Genomic DNA, 21,858 nt, shown 5'->3' with positions numbered 1-21,858 from the left:
GAAGTCTAAAACATGGATAATGATGATGCAAACAGCAAAAATTGGGTGTGGCAACAACCGTATATTTAGTATTTGTCTTTTCCATCTGTGTTGCTATTTTGTTAAGTCATAATCAAGAATCATGTCCTTTTCCCTTTGATTTATCTCCTCTCTCTGTTTTTTTTTCTTCCTTAAGTAATTTGTTGGTCGTAGTTTGTTGAGGTCTGGTCTGTTTCTTCATTGATGTAATCTCAGTGGGGGAACCCAATATGCATGATTAAAAGAAAAACAAAATAAAACAAGGACGGCGGTTGATTTTTGACAACCCATTATAGGAAATTATCTACTATACTAGCATTAACCCATTGCTTTTATAACACGAATAGAAGCTCTGTTTATCAGAAATGAATTAAAGCATCATTAAGTAACGTTAATAGACTGCAAAAGTCCTAGCTAGGTGACTGATTTTGTAGCTGATGCTCACCTGCCATAATTTTATGTTTGTCATCCTCCATAAGTACAGGGGAGACAAAACAACAGCAGAGAGGTTAATCCTACAGCAGTCTGGGTACTGTTTCTGTTGTTTCTTAATGTTTCACTCTTTCATAGTCAATAAAACCTGCATACCAATAGTAAATTTCAATAATGTTTTTCTGTTTGAAAATAACATTGAGACCAGGGAGTTAGAAGATTGTAAAATCTATTTTCCTGACAAGAAATGTGGGCCTACACTTATGTAACATGTACTAGAAAGTAGAAGGAACATTAATATCAACTTGTAGAAGGAACATTAATATCAACTTGGATACTCCCTTGTCCTACCGAAAGGGAGATTTAACCAGCCTCCAAAGGAAGATAAGAAGATTGAAAACTTCCAATCCTATGTGACTTAATTCCATCGTGCTCTCAATCTCATAAAGATAAAGAAAATAGTCACTTCAGTTTAATTAGTTAGGATGAATGCTGTCAATTTGCAATAAAGAGGGACCATTACCATAAATATAAGAAAGTAGGGGACCATACTCCGAAAGTAACTGAAAATTTTAGATGCCCCAACGACCAAACCAAGTTTAGTCCGAAGGATTTATAAAGACCTCCAGAGACAGAGCTTCTTCCCATCCTCACTAACCCTGCCAAAGAAAACCCATAAGACCCTCTTCTCCTTAACCCGGGGCGTAGAACACAGCCCGTCAATTGCCAATTTGCCATGGCTTTAGCAGAAAGAGTTGTGGCTCAGGCTCTTCTGCTAGTGATGGCTGCCTCGCTGCAGTTGTCCCATGCAGCTGTTTACAAGGTTGGAGACTCTGGTGGTTGGACCAGCATTGGCAATATAGACTACAAGCAGTGGGCTGCTACTAAGACCTTCCAAGTTGGTGATATTATTCGTAAGTTACCCTTTTAGTTTGTCCTTTATAGTTACTCTCTGCTAGTATTCTAGGTGATCATTCAATATTTAGCTTACTTTGCTCCTTTTTTTCATCTCTAATTGGGTACCCTCTTAGCGAATAGTTTTTTGGGTATACTGAAGCTCTTCCTTACAAAAGCTTGCGTTCTTTACAAGCATGTTTTGCCTCTAGCTATTTTCTTCCCGTTATGGTCCACCTCTTCCAATTATTTTGTGTTGAAGAGAATTTCCAGGAGTTAAACTTCCAAGCAATTTCCGGCGAGATTTATCTGTGAAATAATATAGTTCTCTGATAAATGTTCCCGAAGGCTATGTCACGGATCATTACTCTTTCTTTCATAAACGCGTTTATAAGGATATGCAGTACACCCGTTTATGAAAAATTCAAGATTTTTCATTCTTGTCTGATGTGAGGTAGAGACACTTTCTTTGTGACACTTTCTCCCATTCGATTCCTACAAAGTCCTCGTTGTCGTTTGCCACTCTGACTACCCTGAATCTGGGTTCGAACGCTTGACGTGAGTCAAATGAAATTTGGTTCGCTCTGATACCACTTATTACGGGATCATTATTCTTTCTCTCATAAATACATTTATGGAGGTGTATAATACACCCATTAATAAGAAACCCAAAATTTTTTATTTTTATCCTATGTAAAATAGAGGTAAACACATATCCTAGGATACTTCTGCTTCCTTGCTTTTGGCTTTAGGGTATCTTCCAAGACCTGATGTTTCTTTCTCATCGGCTCCTTTCTGTTCCATCCTTCCATCCATCATTGCTCATGAGGAATTCGAATGAAACTTTTGTTGTAGGGTAGAGCATGGAAGACGCATGGAAAACAAACCTAAACTATTGTTTTCAACCGTCGTAACCCACACGGACACGGGCACCAACAGCTTGTTGGGGCCCAATGTCCAGTGTGGTCCCGCAACCCACACATTATTCTCTCCACTTCCACTTTCACTGTCGCATGCCTGTGTCATTATAGCTGACACTTCACACTGGAAGCCTAGCCAAGTTTTGCCGTGTCTGGTAGGGTGTCAAATCCATCCAGTCAATATTGCCTAAACCTACAAAAAGCGAATTAAAAATATCTCCATCTTAATTCCTTTTGATGAATTAAAGTTCAAAATTCAGATACTGTACTTCTCCCACCCTTTTTCTTGCTACTCTGAAGACATATGTCTAGGTACAATTTCTAAGAATAAACGCGTGCATTAAAAACATAGAAAGCATTAGTATATTTCAATCTAAATATAGAAACCATTTTGCTATTTCTCTGATATTTACAGGTAACCAACAACCCTATAATTGCTTTTGCCCAGAGTCAGAAAGAATAGCATCATTGAGAAAAGACAAAAGCTGTGGCAAGATACAACTGCCTCGTGAAGTTGAGGTTATTATCAAAAATTAGCTTGGTTATGGGGACAAACTTTCCTATCATGTTCGACAACTTTTTTGACGGCAAAAGTGGGGGGGTGGCGCTAGCTGTTGATGCTTAATTATATTCATCCATATGCCTTACCACTAATTTTTAGCGCATGCGTTCTTCAAACACAATTGGATCATTGTCAAAATAAAAATAAAATAAAAATAAAAATAAAAATAAAATAAAATAAAATAAAATAAACAAAATATAATAGGATCTCCTAGCTGTGTGTGAAATTTCAATAACACCGATGTTAATGACATACAGATTTTGAGTACAATGCTCAGTATCACAATGTGATGCGAGTAACCCATCCGATGTACAGGGCCTGCAATGCCACAGCCCCTTTGGCCACCTATACCACTGGCAATGACACGATTAACATTACCACAAAAGGCCACCACTATTTTTTCTGTGGTGTTCCTGGTCATTGTCAAGCAGGACAGAAAGTTGACATCAACGTGCTTCGCACATCTGAAGCAGCTCCAACTCCATCTCCATCTGGAGTTAGCCCTCCATCATTTCCTTCAGTTGGTATTCCTGCACCGTCGCCAAGCAGCGCTGCCTCTTTGAAAGCTTCGAAGGGGGGTTTCAGTAAGCTTGGTTTAGCAATGGCTGCTTTTGCAGTTTTTGTATCGGGTTTTCATTAAACAATTTTAGTTTGATTGTTCTGTTGAATTACATTAGGGTCTTGTGGGGATTTCTGGGGATGTTAGTATACTTTTTTTTGTAAGGTCGTTGGTTGCAGTGACATGTAATTCTCAAGAAATACTCTAATAATTGTATGATCAATATATTACTGAGTAGCTCCTTTATGGAAGAACGCCTTGCTAAAGTGCCTCGATTTTTTCCGGCTTTTATTGTTATCTTTTGTTTCAATAAATTCAGGAGTCATATTAACTATAAATGCTAATTGATGAATTGAACTTCCACAGAATATATTTCTTGAAGGATTCGAAAGGTTAAATCCATGTCCAAAAATTCAGTTGACTTATCAAATCAAGCAAATTGTACAAAGTTAAAACACTAAGAACAACGATAGTAACTCCACCTCCTTCAGGCCATCATATCTTCTCTGAATTTGTTGGTTTTGAGCTTAAGCTCCCTCCATCACCAACCATGAACCTTTTCCAGACAGGGTGTTTCTTCCAGACTCTGTCAACCATGACATCAATGGGGACATTCTTTGTCTCTGGCAATAGGAACAGCACAAACAATCCCATGGCAAATATCCAGGCGGCGAAGAAGAAAAATATGGAGGCACGCAAATGACACATCATTGACAAGAATGCTTGAGCTATAATGAAGGTGAAGAGCATGTTGGAGCTAACTGCAAATGCAAACCCTGCTGTCCTTGTTTCTAGTGGGAATGTTTCACTTGGTATCAGCCAACCGAGAGGACCCCATGACCAAGCAAAGGACATAACAAACAAACAGACCAGCGTCACAACAAAAGCTGCTTGCATTTTTGTCAGTGAATCGGTGGAGTGCAAGTGAACTAGAAGGATTGCTCCAATTGCAGTCTGCATCACATAACTTGCCATCAGGACTCGACATTGAAAAATAGGAGATATTGACATATAAACTTCTACAAAAAAATTTATTGCAAATCATCATCTTCAATGTAGCAAAACTGAAGCAGACCTGGCATATAAACATCTGAATACAGGCTTGGAGAAGTAGTTTTCTCCTACCAATCTTATCAACTGCGTAGACTGAGACCAGAGTACTAAGAACATTTACGGTTCCAGTAATCAAAGAGGACAGCAAGGAAGCGTCATTCTTGAATCCAACAGTTTGAAACAAGACAGGAGCATAAAACATGATGGCATTGATTCCTGTAAACTGTTGAAAAACTTGAAGCATGATGCCTATGATCAGAGGGGGCATGCTGGAACGCTTCATGAGTTTCTTGAAAGGATGCTTCACTTCCTGGGCAATTTTACTAGCTCTCACAATCTGGTCAAATTCAGAATCAACTTCATCGACACCCCTAATCTTTTTCAGTGTTTTATGTCCAGCTAACTCCTTTCCACGCTCGACCAGGCTCGCTGGTGTTTCAGTGATGATCAAGGAACCTATGCATAACATGATGGCTGGTACGCCTGCAAGCCCCAAAGATACTCTCCATCCATATGGATGCATCTTTAATGTGCCATAGTTCACCAGATTCGCTAAGAATATTCCTATGGTTACAAAAAGTTGAAAGAGAATGTTCACAGCCCCACGATGCTGGACTGGGGCTATCTCTGACAGGAACAATGGAACAGCCTGCCAGATACTTTTAGAGTCACTGGACAAATAGTTAAAAATGAAGTTTGAACCATTTTAGGCGTAAATTTTATTCACTGTCAAATATTAATTATACCTCATTGCCAAAGCCAACGCCAATGCCAAGGAGAATTCTCGCAATGATCAGCATCCAGAGGTTCTGGGCAGCAGCACTTAAAGCAGCTCCCCCAAGGAAAAATGCAGATGCCAAAAGAATCGTAGGCTTTCGGCCAAACTTGGTGCAAACCTTTGATGCGGTAAAGCTTGAAACAAGAGCAGCCAGGTACAACGAAGATGTAAAAAGCTGAAGATTCTGATCATCATATTTGCAATAATTGTTCTCCTTAGCATGCATCTTTCTTTCATGGACTTTGGGAAAGAATTTAATCAGAAAGTCGTCCATGGCTGTTACTCCACCTGCATTTATCAACAAATTCATACAATCAAAAAATGTTATCCAATATTCAAAGAACATATGACAACATATATAGCATGATTGAATTTAAACTTTTTTTTATAAATGCTTTTTTTTTTTGTTTTTTTGGCTTGCGGTTTAATTTCTTCTGTATTTAAACATTATAAAATTAAAAACCAATTATTTCTAAATACTTGAAAACACATTACTAATTATCTAAAAATTCATTTATTAACCCAAATTATACATTATAATGGTTAAATATATATAAAAACTAGGCAATAGCTTGGACCATAACCACTATATATCTACTAATTTCAAAAATAAAATTTAAGCTCGAATTTCTCCTTCTTAAGTTGGGTGCTTTGTGAATCAGTTGTCATGTTGGATTATATCATATCCTATTATGAAGATCACATATAAGGCAAAAGGGAAAAAATAATTGTAAAAGGGACGTGAGATTTAGCTAGAGATTTAAGTGAATTGTATATTTTTTATATAAAAATTAATTAAAAAAAATAAATTACTGGTTAAAGACGGAAAGCATAAGTAAAGGAAAAAAGTGGGGATCAAGTGGTTATAAGTTACAAGTAGAAGCCACATATGCAATTCCTTCATCACCCTATAAAATGAGAACAAGAAACATCATGGCTCCAACACTACAAGTTTTTCATCCTTGTATACTCAAATTCTTCATAATTAACATTAACAATTTTAATATAAAAAGATAATTAGAGAAAATTGGATAAATTAAAGAACATGGTAAAACCTGAGATTCCAATGTCGTAACCAAACATAAGGCCACCAAAAGCTGCAAGAATCCAACATACTACAACATAAAGAGTGATCTTTGATGGGTAGTCCTCAGTCTCTGCAGTCATCTCTTTACCTCCTGCGATGGGGCAACCAAACCTTTAAGCAATCCGAAGAAACAAACAAACGGAGTGGAGAAAAACTGCTAGAAAGCAATTAGGTTGATTTCGCATTAATGGAGAGGATTTTAATTGGTTTTTGGGCTATAAAATTTATAGAAATATTATTAATAAGGTCATGAATTTGGAAACACTTATTCCTCATTCAATAACATCGGTACTTATGCCAAGAATTTGGTGATGGAATTCATATGTATATGGACATTACAGGTGTACATATATATGAATTTCTATTTAAGGAAATATATATTTGGTTAGTATGGATGATGATACGTGAGAGTAAAGACCATTCTTATCTTTTGTGGTCGTTTGACGAGGTAGAATTCTTGCTGTTATTTCTATTTTGGTCGATTGTGTAGGGTGTGTGTCTTTTCACTTGCACCACACACTCGATCGTCGAAAACCGCTCTGAGAAATACAATGCAACTAAGTGCGGAAACTAGTCACATTGAATAAATGTTGTTCGGGAAATACAATGCGAAATAGTGAACCAAAGTGGGCCCGCACAAATCCCGAAATATCGGCTCTGACAGGAATGGCCCGCCCCACACCCGTCTGTGCTCCAGATGCGTGCTCGATGCTCCTGTGATCGCGTACGTGCAATCCGCGATCACTTCCGACTTCCTGACGGCCCGAAATGCGCCTCGGAAGTCCGCTGTCCGTATCTCCAAAAACGTGCGTGCGGATGACGAAACCGACGTCGCCGTTGGAACCGCAGCGCGTCAAAACCCCCGGGTAGCATCCCCGTCGAAATCCGGGTCGGTCGCCGGAGGTTGCCGGAATCCGGTCACCGGTCGTCTTCTCCGGGAACTGGTTTTCGGTCAAACTCGACCAAACCAACGCGACCAGAACTGATGCGTTAGCCTCCTCCTTGCGGTGCTCTCCGCGCCAATCGTCGCTTCTTAAATACACCTTCCGAGCATCGTTGAGAAGTGAAACCGTGGCGCGCTGATTGTGTGCTCTCCCATGTCGGTGCCGGCCGGAATCCCGCCGTCCGGCAACACCACTGCGCTCAAGACCGGGCTCTCCAAGCTCGCCTCAACACGCCGTGCAAGGATCCGCAGGCTGTGAGAATCACCTCCCTCACCGGAGAGAGATCCGAGCCCTCCAAAGGTAGCCCTCTCCTCTCTCTTTTTCTTTGTTTCGATTTGCACCCGAGAGCTCCACACCAAGCGAACGCACGGACCCCTCACCAAAGTCAAAATGGTGGGGTTACGGTGCGTCATAAAATAACAGATTGAGCCACGTAATGGATAATCTTTTTTGGTCCTTCCCAAATTTAGTTCTTTTTCCTCTAGTCTCTCTAAGTTACTGGAGGAAACAGGGAATTGTTTATTGGACCTTAAAGTGAGCTTGATAGAATTATTATAATATAATATTTTAAATAAATTTTTATTCTTTGATTACTTTCAATTAAATTTTTATATTTTTATTTTAAATTAAATAATTATTAGTCAAAATGTTAATTATTGTTTTACATTCAAATATTGTTAATATAAAAAGTAAAATATACAACATGATTATATCAATATGTTATGTAATTATCTATTATAATATATCAATATATCACACCAACGTCACATGGTATGAAGTAACAAATAATATTTTGATTAAACTATTAGTAATAAAAGTTTAATCGAACATTTTAACTAACAACAGTTAGTAAACTATTAGTTATAAGTGTTTGATTGAATGTAATTAAAAATAATAATTTATTTAAAATTTTTAAAATAATTAAAAGACTTTTTAAAGTATTTTGTTGATTACAATTTATGAGTTAAGATTGAAGTAGAGAGTTTTTAAATTAAATTCTTAGAGTATATAAAATATAGATGAATGGTGACAAATAATTATCATAATCTTTTTATATAAGAAAGAAGAGATTAGAATTAGTGGGACAATTTTTAAAATGAGGAAATACGCATAGATACAATTGTACATGATCAATCATATTCATATACGTAGACTCACTGAGTTTAGGACCCTTTAAGTGGATGCAATCCATATATTTGGGCCGTGCTTGAAAATACTAAAGCTCATGGAGAGTCGGTCCATCCCTTGTCCGTTTTTGAAACCTTTAGAAACAAAGCGAAATTCTTTGGGTTTTCTCCTTCATAAATTTTCCAATAAAAGGAAAATGCTGGTAGCTCAAAACAATATGAAAACCATCGTTCCGGACTGGCACTGGCACATGCGTCAAACACTGCCCCATTAACAGCAAATTTACAAGGAAAAAGAAAGAAAACCAGAAATTTTATTGGTGCTTTGATCATTCTATGTAGCCTCACAATGAGGCAGCTACATCAAAAGATCAGACAACCTTAACTTCTGCCTTGTACTCATCATTTACCCATGAAACGTTTCCAGAACCAATGCTGCTTCCAGACTTCGTCAACCATTGAATCAATGGGCACACCTTTGGTCTCGGGCAACAAGAACCAGGTGAAGGATCCCATGATGATAATCCAGGCAGCGAAGAAGAAGAAGATTCCGGCTTGCATGTTGCATAGCATTGACAGGAACGCTTGAGCAATGATGAAAGTGAAGAGCATGTTCGAGCTGACTGCAAAGGCAAAACCGGCAGTTCTAGTCTCGAGAGGGAAAGTCTCGCTAGGAATTAGCCAACCGAGAGGTCCCCATGACCAGGCAAAGCCCATGACAAAGAAACATACGAGGATCACCACAAAGGTTGCCTCACCACGCCCAAGATTATCACCCGTGGGCTTCAAGTCTTTCAACAGGATCACACCAATAATACTCTGCAGGTCAAATAAACTTTTTAAAGTAAGAAAATCATAGTATTTAAGTTCCCAAAATGGAATTGAAAAGGACGAGAGATCAGACTGGAAACCTGGGTAAGGAACATCTGAACGCAAGCTTCAAGAAGCAGAATTCTCCTGCCAACCCTATCCACTGCATAAACTGAGACAAATGTACTAACCACATTGACACCTCCAGTAATAACAGCGGAAGCCAATGCGGCATCATTCCTAAATCCCATAGTCTGGAAGAGAACGGGAGCATAGAACATGATAGCGTTGATTCCAGTGAATTGCTGGAAAACTTGCAACAAGATGGCAATGACTAAAGGGGGTAGGCTTGCTGGCTTCATTAGTTTGCGGAATGGGTGTTTTACTTGCCTCGCCGTCTCACAAGCATGTACAATTGAATCAAACTCGTCGTCAACATTTTCGACACCACGGATCTTCCTGAGAACTTGCCTTCCTTTCTCAACTTCGTTACGTTCAATAAGGCTGATCGGAGTCTCACAAATGACCAAAGATCCCAAGCAGAGGACCAAAGCAGGGACACCAGCAAGGGCAAGAGAAATTCTCCATCCATGAGAATGGATACCTGATGTCCAGTAGTTTATCAGATTGGCTGCTAAAATTCCAATAGTAACGAAGAGTTGGAATGAGATGTTGAGTGCTCCACGAATCTTTGGTGGAGCTAACTCGGATAAGAAAAGCGGTACGGCCTGAAATATATTATAGACAATTAGTAGTGTAATTCACAAGGATTGGTTGATGGATGATGATTAACATTATTAGCTTAGCATAATGGGACGTGTACAGGTTTCATACTTGATTAGCAAAACCAACACCACAGCCCAGAAGAATTCTCCCTATAATTATCATTTCTATGTTCAGACCTCCAGCAGTCAAAATTACTCCTATCAAGAAGAAAATTGATGCAATCTGCATGGTGCGTTTCCTGCCAGCTTTTGAGCTGACCCTTGAAGCTGCAAAACTGGCTAACAGAGCAGCAAGGTACAAGGAAGATGTGAATAACTGGAGGGACTGGCTATTATATTTGCAGTAGTTGTTTTCATGTGCATGTCGCTTCCTTTCATAAACAACCGGGAAGAATTTTTTCAAGAAATCATCCATGGATGTTACTCCACCTGTCAATCCAAATGAATTTCTTAGCACAAATTATGCAACCAAAAAGAAGAAAAAATTTCCCTGGAACTAACAAAAGAAGACAAGGATTTAATTTAAGCCAAAAACCTGAAATGCCGATGTCATATCCGAACATCAAGCCTCCAAAGGCTGCTATGATCACACAGACTATGACGTAGATCGTAAACCTGCCTTCATGTTCTGGCATGTCGCCATGGCTTGCTACTACAACTGCCGGCATATTCTCCTCTCCTCAAATATTATAATAGAGCACAGAGAGCAGAAGTTTCTTTGTTAACGAATCAAAATCCACAAGAATAGTTAGGGAGAGGGTAGATCAAGGCAGGAATCAGGACCAAGACTAATATTTATTCTGATAAAAATACATAAAAGTTTAAATCCTCTTATATATAAAGCTCAGTTTCACACCTTGTGCATGATTTATATACAGAAGTTGAGAGTGCAACAGAAATCTAAAATTGGCCTCTTGTTCAAACTCGAAGCCCCGCAAGTTGTCCCAACAGTTTTGAGCATTTGACCTACTGTTTTCTAATTTTATCCTTGACCCGACCTTAGTCAGATTCCGGAACGAGCAAATTGTGCTAAAACCCGACAGTACTAGACAGATCAGAAAAATCTCCTTTTTCCCGTCTTGAAATATTTTAAGATAAAATAATACTCAACAGGTACTCTACGTCAACTAATTGTCATTTGGCTTTCTTTCCACTTCATCAGCATGCATGCATAGTATCAACCCAACGTCCTTTTTCTTTTTCTTTTTTTTTTTGAGATATTATGTAATTATTATTTAGCATCAGAAAGCTCAAATGGAATTAATTCCCCATTGTTATAATAATCGACCATACGGATGGACATAATGCACTTTATTTACAATATCTTGAGTTAAATCAATGAAATCAAAGTTTTTTTGTTAGATCTCTTACCATTCGTTCAAAATTATCAAAATTCTAATATTTTTATTTGTATCGAAATTCTATACCATATTTAAAATAATTCTTTAATCTTTTTCCATCTTAATCGTAATATTTCTCATACTTTCTTCTTCTTCTTCTTTTATTTTATTTTATTGCACCTGTATGCTGAGTAAGGAATGAGGACTGAGGATATTTGAACTTTAAACCTGATACAAATCAAGAGAGTGAGAGATATCCATTAATTAATTCCATCTTTGCCAGTCAAGCATATAGGAGTAGCATCGCTGTCCACTTCAATACAAACAATTCCACTGACCTAACGTTCGGATAATTTTATGCAGAAGAAGAAAGAATTTAATCTTGGGGTCAGAACATGGTGGAAGAGAAAAAATTTGCATCACCAAGGTGTATGATTTTGATCTTGAACCAAAAGACCATTGAGAAGTGGGCGCTCTGCATCTGCATTCCCTACCAACAATCTTTCCTCACGTCGCTGACCTCTGCCATCAAAATATTCAAGGGCAAGATTCAGAAGAGTGAAAGCACATAAAATAATAAGGGGTTCAATTTGAGAAAAAAAATAAGAAAATTAATAAAAGGAGCCATTAGCGTGGAATAAAAATCTCTGTACAATTAATTTTAGATTGCATGTCCATGCCCATCAAACAGTTCCACCATGGTGTAGCAGAAAGGTTTTGAGCAAATTAGAACTCAATAATTAGGTTGGGGTTGATTGTGTTTGGAACAATAGAAAAACAATTGGAAATATTGAATAGCAATCCTAATCCTAATCCTAATCCTAATCCTAATTATACTAAAATCTTAATAAAGATAAGAAAAGAATCCCAAACTAAATAAAATAAAGAAACCAAAATCCTAAACCATCTATAATTAGAAAAACTAACTTAAATAAAATAGAATTCTATGGATGCCCCTGCATCACATCACATCACATCATGGATTATTTCTATATAGAGCAGATAATTCGCAAGGTTTTGAGACATAGGAATAAGCCCACTATCTCTTTCAAACACACCTCATTCACATTGAAAAACCCATATCTAAAGCTGTCACAAGACATGGAATTGACATGTAACACCCTATGTTACACTTGAGTCTACACATACGAGTAAGAAATTTTAAAGGAGGAAGAGATTGCCTTACAATCAAAACAGGAAAACAATCTTACTATTGTGCCCTAAATCTGGACTTGCATGGTATGTTGACCACTCATAATTAGGCAGATTAAACTTTCATCCTCCAGATTTGTGCACATTACCACATTGTCACTTGAAAATGAGTTACTGATACCTTTCTAAAGTCTGTTTGGCAAGGTTAAACAGGTGTGAAATTGAGATTGTGATTGCTGCACATTCTCATTAAATTATGATTTATATCAAACAAAAATTTCTGAAATCCATATAGGGATTACTTCAGTCATTTCATCATAACTTTGACAGCACATTCCCTACCTGTGATAGAGCATATTTCAAGTTATCAATTAAGAAGTTTTAAACCACCTCAGCTTAATTCCCTACTGGACAAAATAAAGCTGGACTATTATGCCATATCCACTTGAAAGAACAAATCCTTTGCTAACTTAAGATTCATATGGGCCTCTGAAAGTGTGTCACGATGACAGAAATCACTAAATAGATGTAAAGCAGCATTGAGACCTTACACTAGTTGATTGGAGCTCCATAGTAGCTGAATCGTCACTTTCCTGCAATGCAAACAATCAAAGTTCAATTATTGCAGTCAAGCTACAATCTTAAGAAGAAGCTGAGGCAGTTAGAAATACCTCCTCAATCAGCAGATCCTTTCTCGTAATCACACCAATCACATGAGATGCACGAGGAACAACAAATATATGTCTCAATCCTAGTTGGCGGAAAAGATTGTAAACCTGTACCATCACAAACATTAAACACCTCATAAGATACAAAATAAATAGCAAACAATCATAAAAATCTGTTAAAAAGAAAGCTGAAAAAAATCACCTTTGTTAAAGACATATCTTCAGGTACAACATACGGCGAGGGATTCAAAAATGGTGCCAGATCTATGTACATTTCTAAATCATCTGAACTCAGATGAATATCATTTATTGATGGTCCTTTACTTGAAACAGGTTTAGCAAATTCACTAAAATTGTGCCTGTAAATAAAGGGAGCCATTTAGTCTTCAGCTCAACTGAACAAAAAGCCAGAATTACACAAATAAGAAGTTAGACTAAAAACAAATCTCTGCTCACCTAATTGCTCTGGATCCACCTTTAGGATCACAAGGTAAAGGACTATGCTGGAAATCTATCTTAGATTGAAGAAGTACCAGTAGGTGACTGCATTATAAACAAAGTACAATAGTTAGTTCTTACAAGTATGTTTCTGCTCTTCTCAAAACAAAATAATCCTTCTGCTCTCCAATATATAGAGCAAAATATCCAGGCGTGAAAGTAAGTCATTTATTGTACCTTCGAAGCATAATTCCAATAACAAGTGGTTCTCCATTTCTTGTGTGATCAATCACCTAGGTAGGGTGAACAATTAAACACAATTTTCAAAGTTGCTAACATTAAACAAGAGAATCAAGAGACGGGAATACTAAGCTTACAGGAAAGCCATTATGTTTGTTGCACCGCAAAATAGAAACCACATCTGCAACCTTTACAACCCGAGGAAGTGAGAGGACCTAGAAAGGTAGAAAAACAAGCAACTTAGGGTTCAAAGCATAAGGCCAGGTCGAAGTGCTTGAGATGATTGTTATGTCACACTGCAAAGTCATGCCATCTTTTCCAGTGCAACATCATTTAAAAGGATCAATCAACTCACCTTCTGGTTTCCACAGGCTTCCCTGGCAGTCATTTTCCGCATCTCATACTTGGGTCTTGATTCCAGCAATGGAATGCCCTTCAATCGTGCTTGTTCTTCATATAAACCTTCATTAAAAGCATCACCAACAGCCTGGGAGGGAAAGAGACTTGAGTACTTTTTGAAGATCAATCAAGAACTGGGCAAAGCTATCAATAACAAAATTCATACCTTCGATATGAGAAGAACAAGCATGATAAGAGGTAAAAGTTTCAAGTTATTTGTGATTTCAACCATAATGACACACAGTGATACTGTCATCCGCATGGAACCCCCAAGAAAAGAAGCAGCTCCCAAAAGTGCATATCTGCAAATCCACCAAGATACAGAGCATCTCAGCAATGAAATTGTGCAGTATGTAACAAGAAAGTGTGAGTCTTACAAATCACTGAACAAAAACATAGAAAGTAACACTATAAAGAAACATGCTATAATTGACACCAAAAACAGATAATAAGATGAGCACTGTAGAACTTAAGATCCCTCTTTTATTTTTTACAAGTTCATTTCACATCTAAATTGACTAATTACAGCCTTTTTAGGAAACTTCAGTGCTATTTCTTCTACATTTTATGATTAAAATATATCATATTAATTCATAGTGCTCATGAATAACCATTTGCTTAGTTTACAGATGCTTGGATCCGATTTCATAATAAAAAAAAAAGTAAAATTGTAATAGCAAGGAATATAAATCTGATTGATCAAATTCCATAGACCTAAAACAAATATTATACTTACGTTCCCTCTTCAATGTTGAGCTTCTTGTAATGGTTAACAGTGAAAATGCCAACAAGACGGCCATATGTTGATCCTATCATTATTCCAGGAACAAATTGACCAGCTGGAACAGCAGTACCAAATGTCACTACTGCTAAGGTATAGAACATAACCTGAAAATCATTTGAAAAGACAAAAAAATAGAAAATCAAACAACAAATGATTTCAGGGATAAAAATATTGACCAATGACTTCAGTTAAGCATATAAATAGTTAAAATATAATCAACACTGTTACCTTCTAGAAGTTCTCAACAATGAAATTTGGTAAGTTATTCCCTCAAAGCCTTCAATTTTTTAAATTGTAATCCATATCAAAAACATTCAAAGGATATAATATGAAAACTACAATATATTCTTAATAACCATCCATTTCTACAGAGGTTTCCACTCCCTTTCCTCACTCTTTCTGATTAACTTATTACCACATTCTTTCCTTTTTAAAAAGAAGGAAAAAAGAGAGGTGCAAAGGGACATCAACATGGTGTAGACAACATTAATATCTTAGGGATTCAGAAAGTTTGCCACAGGGAACGCACGATCAGATACCAGAGGCAGATTTTCTCAGCAAAACAGACTGCCATAACCTCAGAATAATTTGGACATATTATACCTTCTTCTGGTGTCAAATACTTTAAATCTGATTCAGTTTACCTCTATTCACTTTTTTATCCCCTATTTTGCCATACTCTTTAGCTAGCCTCAGCAGGGAAGGGAAGATGTCCTCCACATAACAAGTTCTGTGTCCCTCCAACCCAGAATTTACATTAAAATTTCCCTTCTATGGAATCTAGAATAGGAATGAAATTGGTTTAGGGTTCTTAATTTAACAAATAAGACCGCTAGCAGACAGATTTGGAAGACAAATAGGTAGACCATACTAATAGAAGACATGCAGCATTCTAACCTTACAAATCATACATAACCACGTAGACTAAACAGGTTTAAATATATTAGCAATATACTTGAAAGGAAGTCAACAAGTTAACAAAGCAATACCAAAAATGTCAATAAGCTTTGGGCACTGAACTCATGAATTGTTTTTGCACTAAACAAATTTCTGATGGCATCATCCTGTGACAAAAGTATAAACCTGTTAAAATATAAACTAGCAAGGTGACTAGCATTTTAAAGGAAAGGACATATTTCAAAAGATCCAAAAAACCTGAGTATTGAAGAAGATAGTTGCAAGATCGTTGTATTCCTTGTCCTTACTGCAGTAGAACTGCAGATCACATTAAACCAGATTGAGGAGAAATAACTACAATTTCAAGCAAAAAAAACCTCAAAGAAAAGACAGAAATAGAAGAACAAAATGTTTTCTCTCCCCACAATAACTATTCATCTAAGAAAATATATAATCGCATGACAATGATGGTTCTCAAGATAAATGCACTCAGAAGGGGAAAACATTTGCAAACAAATAAAAAACTAAACCAAAGTTAGAATTTGGAAAGCTGAGATACTCTTCAATCAAAACTGAGTCCATTTTGAAAAGGATGCTTAAGGTTCAATAATAACAAGAGAGTAACTTGAAAGTATAGCTGGATGCAGTGCCTGTATTCTTGCATTCGGTAAACACAATAAGGTTTCAATGATTCTCTTGGTAGAAATTTTTAGTAATATAATAACAGAGCAAAACCACAATCATTATAGTCAAATAGATTTGAAATGAATAGAAAAAACATTTACAAAAGAAAAAATGCATCATGACTGGAACAGTAAGTACATGAGCAAATCTTACATTTACATAATTCCCATACATTCCAGGAGCACGTGGGCATTCAATTTCAGAGTCAGGATCTGAGTCGGGGCACGGACTGCATTTTCTCAGAAGGGGTAGTCCAAAAGATATAACTGATGTTATCACAGAGATGAGGCATGCTTCATATATCTGCAATGTATTTTTTTCGGACACCCAGTAAGGAGGGGGTAGTTAAAAACATAAGATAACTAAACTTCATTGAGAATTCAAGCAGTTACTACAGTTACTAGAATTCCTCACCTTGATTCGACTCCCTTTCTTGTGCAAATAATTCCGTCGCCAGCGAGTTACATAAATAGTAAGTTGGTTAAATAAAGCTCCTGGGCTCAATAGAAAAATAAATAAATATTAATAAAAAGGACACTATAAACAAACCAACATAAAAAATTAAAAACAAGATTAAAGATCATAAGAACAAATGTGAAACCCAATTAAAAAAGCTCTACCTAGTAGACCTCCAATGACTCCAATAACAGCCATCGGCAATAATTCCTCAAAAGAGTAGTCCTCCTGACCACTACAAAAGAAGAAAAACAGGGAAAAAAAGTTGGAAACAGTTAGTCCAGAAGCCAAGCAAAAAGTTCAAGAACGGGTTGATAAGCAAAAGCTTATGTTCAGATCCTAACTCTGATATATCCCATATTATGAAGCCACCAGAGCCAAAATGTCCACAGTTTCCACTTTTACACCATCCCATTGCAGCACGCACCACAACAGCCACAATTGCAGAAGTGAAAAAGACACGCCACATTAGTTGGCTCCTCCACCTTCAGAAGGCAAAATTCAAATGAATAGAAAGTTAGAGTTGAATACCTCTATGCATATGCACATAACATATATGCGTACAAATCTTATCTGCACTTACACATGAATGGCAACATAATGGCATAAACTAAGACACATATTAAAATACAGTAAAATGAATTAAAAATGTACATGTCAGTCTCACACATAAAAGTGCTTGTGCATACACTTAAACAGTAACTAAGAACAAAAATTCTTTACCAAGATGTAACCTCTTCCAATGCAAATAATACACCCCCAACTGGAGCTCTAAAAGCAGCAGCAACTCCAGCTGCACAGCCACAGGTTACCTTTTCAAAACATTACACAAATAAAGAAAATGAGCACAAATCTAGAGGTATATCACCTCCGTTATTAGGAAAAAGCATGACCGTATATATCTAAATTCCAATTAAAGCAACCAATATCAATAGGAATCACAACATAAGATAATGAAAAAATATACAATATTAAAAGATTCAGAAGTCAGGAGTAAAACTGTACCCTAGGAGGATTCATCTTTTAACAGCTAAACAAGCATGCCAGGAAGGCATTCTAATTTATGTCCTTTTCAAACCTATCAATCAAAAAGACATTCTTATACTCACAAGATCACGACGATCCCGGTCGCTCTTGAAACCTTGAAGCCACCTGGAACTTAGATGATATTTTGTGGATCCACCCTGAATCAACCCACAACATGAAATGAAAAAATTTGGTATGTATGGCAAGTTTTGAAGAGATGCTAGACATACAACATCAAGAATGCTCAACAAGGCAGAAGAACATATACTATAATTAAAATACACTACTATCACATTCCAAGACTGAAACTGACAAATAAGTGCAGTGCAAAATCATACCTCCTCCCTTCAAGGGGGAAAGAGGGGGGGTGGGGGGATCATTTGAACGACGTGTAACTAATCAAGTCACATGATCGCTATAAACTTGCGTCATTTCAGAGAAATTTATGGTGAAAATTGTATCCTAAACATTAGCATACTTTGAATGCTAAATGCTTACTTGTCCAAGCAAAGAAGCAATACAAGCGCCAGTATGAACAAGAGGACCTTCTTTGCCCAGAGCTAGACCACCTCCAACTGAACCAATACTTCCAAATATCTGCAAATTAGAATGAGAAGAATTCAATTGAAACAGATCTAGAAACATATTCAAAGATGTAGGTGTGGTTGATAAACCTCAAAAACCTCAATCTGAAAGAATTTTAAAAAATTAATTCTTCAAAATTTATCTATTAAAAAGAACTGTTGACTATAAATTGACCACTAGTTTATGATTAATCAGCAGCAACATTATGTTGGCAAGGTTATCATACCTTTCCAATCAAGGTTCTGAAAAGAAGGATACCAGGAATATCAATTCCTGAGGATAAGATAAGAATTGGATCATCAGCCTATGCAACACTTGGGGTAGCTCATTAATGAGTATAGTAACAAGAACAGATTGAAAAATCTAAACTTACCATTCAAATAACCCTTGATTTCAGGAATACCAGACCCTGCTGCTGCTGGTGCAAATTGGGTAATGATATATACAGAAGAAAAAACTAAAGCTAAGTTGATTAAGATGTAAATTAGACAACCAGCTAGATATGACTTTTGTATTATGTTAAAGGTCAAGGCAAACTTCCATCCAGCAAAGTTTTCAACAGAAATATTGATGAACACAGCAGCTAATCCAGTGCCTGAAAGCAATGAAAAAAAATCATACACACAACCAAATACCATATGGAAAAAATAAAATCATACAAAAAAAAGACGGCAGTTCAGTGCCTATAGTAACAAGAATTACTTAAAAGCAGAGCAATAAGAATTCCAATATTAAACCAGGTCAAGTAATGATTCATCACCGCTACATCCTTATTTGCCTAACACATTGTGCAACTTAACAGTACCATTAATCACTCAAAGACCGTCCAAAATCTTTTCTCAAATAATCTTTAAGCAGCCAATATTATGATGAACTTTTACTCTTTCTAAGCTAACAGTTAAAGTGATTCAGTTAAAGAAATGAAACTAAAATAACTATCACTCCATTCCCCCAACTGAAAACCATCACAAGAAATACAACCTCAAAAATGTCGAAAGCAGCATAACAAATGAATAAATTTAATTTTAAAAAACTACAATATCCAAAAGTGGAATCCGAATCGCTAAACAAAAAACTTACCAATGCCGATGAGCAAAGCAAAGAACCATTTCACCCCCACGTTAAATCCAACATAAAGTTTTCCTCTCTGTGCCTGAATTAAATTCCAAAACAAAAAAAAATCAATAACTTCAACTGAAACTTGAGCTTTAATTTTTGTATTTTTCTAAATAAAAAAGTACCTGCTCTTCTCGATAAGCGTAATTTTCAAGAACTTCATAATCAAGGCTCTCGACGCAGTTCTTATTGCTTGTACTACTCAAGAGTCCAGCACCTTCGAGCTCACCTTCTTCTGAATGTGGAAGCCGAGACCAAACAAACCTCGCCGTTTCCATTCCGTTTTGGAAATGATTCGATAACATGATCGATCGATCTCTTTAAACGAACCCTAAAAACCCTAAGTTCCGACCAGATCACTCCACAACCAAAGCTCCAGCTTCGAAAAGAAATCTCAAAACAAATTAAGAATTGAATAGAAAAAAAGAGTAGAAAATTGTAAGAAAATATTTTTGGAAATGGAAATCTTTGACAATTGGAAATCTAAAGAGAGATTCTGGCGTAGGAACGTAATCGACTATCTCTTTTTCCTTTTTCTTTTCTTTTGGAAATTAGAGTTTCTAACTTTTACTCCCTTTTTTTTTATATAGATGTCTTTGCGGTTTCCGGTTGAATTTGACTCTCCGAATCCGGGAATTTTATTCCGTTCTGTAGCTTCGCGGCGAGGCACTACCGTTGCGCCACGAGAAAGGATCTGGTACAGCTGTGCTTTATGTGAAGTTTTGTGTTCTTTTTTGTATGGCGGCTCGATTTTGTCCTTTGGGTTTGTGGACGGTGACGTGGATGATGGATCTTTGGAGAGAGAATTTTGGTCGAGGATAATAACTCGAGGCAGTGCGCTGCGGACCAAACCTGGAGGTAAGATGTTAACATTTTTAATTTCTTTTTCTTTTCCCTGAATAAACACAATTTCTTTATTGCATTTTATTTTATTTTTCTATGTTCTTTTAACTATATATTAAGAGTTAATCAAATTATGAAAATAAAAAAAATTATTTAATCATAATTTTTAACATAAAAATAAAATTAAACTTATCTTATCAATTGCATGTTTTGTTAAGGGAATGGCTATCTCTATTTCTAAGAAACATTTGTTTCTTCCTTTGGTTGTCAAATTTTCTAAAGAATAATCCTTTATGTGAAATTTCTGTTCTCCAAAATCAATTAAAAAAATCACTTAAAATTAAAAAATAATTAATACTAATTCCTCCTGAAGAATAACTTTTAAAAATAATAAAACCAAACTACATTTAACGAGTTTGAAAAATTACAATCTTACTTATATAAAAATATTTTTTTTCTCTCTTCCTTCCCTAGTCCCATTCGAATTTTCGGATTTATCCTTTTATCATCTTTCACTCGCTATCAAAGAGGTTAGCCACGGTGAAGTGATTTTAGGATCGAATCGGGAGCTCTTTGTCCAAATCCAATAAAAAAAATGTCCTATTAATTACAGAAATGTCAGATTTGATATTTCACAGTTAAATTAAATCATGGAAAGTGCCGATTTGGTGTCCTGGTGGTTAAATCCAGCTACAAAGAGTGCTAGATCAACAGACCATTGCATCGGCCAAAAAAGAAAAAAGGAATATGAAAAAAATTCAAAAAAAAAGTCTAATTTTTTAATTATATATTTAAAAATAATATTTTAAATTTAAAAATTAATTAAAATTATTAATATTTTATTCATAATAATATGTCAATTATAAATAAAATATTAATATTTAAATTATAAATTATAAATATTTAATAAATAAAAAATTATATATTATAATAAAAAATAATTTTTATCTTTTTATTCTCTATTCTATTATTATTTAAAAATTATTTTTATCAATCAAACATTATAATAAATCATAATTACTTTATTCCATTTCGTAAATCAAACTACCTAATAACATTTTCATTTTATTCCTACTCTATTCTATCCTCATGAAATTTTTATTCTACTTCATTTTATTTTATTTCACAAACCAATCATACTATTATAATGTATAAAACACATGAAGAGAAAACGAATTTCTAAACTTGTTTTAATATTTCACTGACGAATAGTCTTAGACATTATCAATGAATTATATTCATCGCTTTATTAAAGATTTTATATGATAGTTTTAATGGCATCCTACGTATATGTCATTTTAAGATTTCAAATGAGGAAAGT

General features: G+C 36.0%; 4 protein-coding genes across 5 annotated transcripts; 1 reads left to right on the top strand and 3 right to left on the bottom strand.

Moving 5' to 3' along the window:
• The first annotated feature begins 1,063 nt into the window (after nt 1-1,063).
• LOC110421004 (Cupredoxin superfamily protein) lies at nt 1,064-3,639 on the top strand. The gene is made up of 2 exons (XM_021434424.2): nt 1,064-1,364; nt 3,084-3,639. Exons 1-2 carry the CDS (start codon nt 1,187-1,189, stop codon nt 3,464-3,466), a joined length of 561 nt encoding a protein of 186 aa, XP_021290099.1. The 5' UTR covers nt 1,064-1,186; the 3' UTR covers nt 3,467-3,639.
• Nucleotides 3,640-3,798: 159 nt separating this feature from the next.
• Nucleotides 3,799-7,133, bottom strand: LOC110421002 (sugar transport protein 8-like). The gene is made up of 4 exons (XM_021434423.2): nt 6,272-7,133; nt 5,185-5,504; nt 4,461-5,087; nt 3,799-4,339 (listed from the first exon to the last, which is right to left on the bottom strand). Exons 1-4 carry the CDS (start codon nt 6,381-6,383, stop codon nt 3,881-3,883), a joined length of 1,518 nt encoding a protein of 505 aa, XP_021290098.1. The 5' UTR covers nt 6,384-7,133; the 3' UTR covers nt 3,799-3,880.
• A 1,206-nt stretch (nt 7,134-8,339) lies between these two features.
• LOC110421269 (Major facilitator superfamily protein) lies at nt 8,340-11,330 on the bottom strand. The gene is given in 5 exon segments (XM_021434820.2): nt 8,340-8,778; nt 8,780-9,193; nt 9,286-9,912; nt 10,019-10,338; nt 10,445-11,330. Coding segments are annotated over 5 exon segments (1,527 nt in total). The 5' UTR covers nt 10,578-11,330; the 3' UTR covers nt 8,340-8,745.
• Nucleotides 11,331-11,463: 133 nt separating this feature from the next.
• CLC-D (chloride channel D) lies at nt 11,464-20,481 on the bottom strand. Of its 2 annotated transcripts, none has more exons than XM_021434817.2 (23): nt 19,820-20,481; nt 19,659-19,731; nt 18,952-19,173; nt 18,805-18,851; nt 18,492-18,590; nt 18,077-18,151; nt 17,691-17,779; nt 17,312-17,452; nt 17,132-17,202; nt 16,926-17,005; nt 16,665-16,814; nt 16,086-16,145; nt 15,920-15,994; nt 14,883-15,034; nt 14,313-14,448; nt 14,103-14,234; nt 13,885-13,962; nt 13,745-13,800; nt 13,526-13,612; nt 13,272-13,428; nt 13,073-13,177; nt 12,948-12,994; nt 11,464-11,771 (listed from the first exon to the last, which is right to left on the bottom strand). In XM_021434817.2, exons 1-23 carry the CDS (start codon nt 19,997-19,999, stop codon nt 11,669-11,671), a joined length of 2,415 nt encoding a protein of 804 aa, XP_021290492.1. In that variant the 5' UTR covers nt 20,000-20,481; the 3' UTR covers nt 11,464-11,668. The 2 variants fall into 2 exon arrangements, with proteins under 2 accessions (XP_021290492.1, XP_021290493.1); XM_021434818.2 differs by having other exon boundaries at nt 12,953-12,994; nt 19,820-20,480.
• Between the last annotated feature and the right edge of the window lie 1,377 nt (nt 20,482-21,858).

The sequence above is a fragment of the Theobroma umbraticum genome, unplaced genomic scaffold (genome assembly GCF_002168275.2).
Source record: "Theobroma umbraticum cultivar Fairchild unplaced genomic scaffold, ASM216827v3 scaffold_130.0, whole genome shotgun sequence".
Lineage (NCBI taxonomy): Eukaryota > Viridiplantae > Streptophyta > Magnoliopsida > Malvales > Malvaceae > Theobroma > Theobroma umbraticum.
This window is presented reverse-complemented; position numbering and strand designations above follow the sequence as displayed.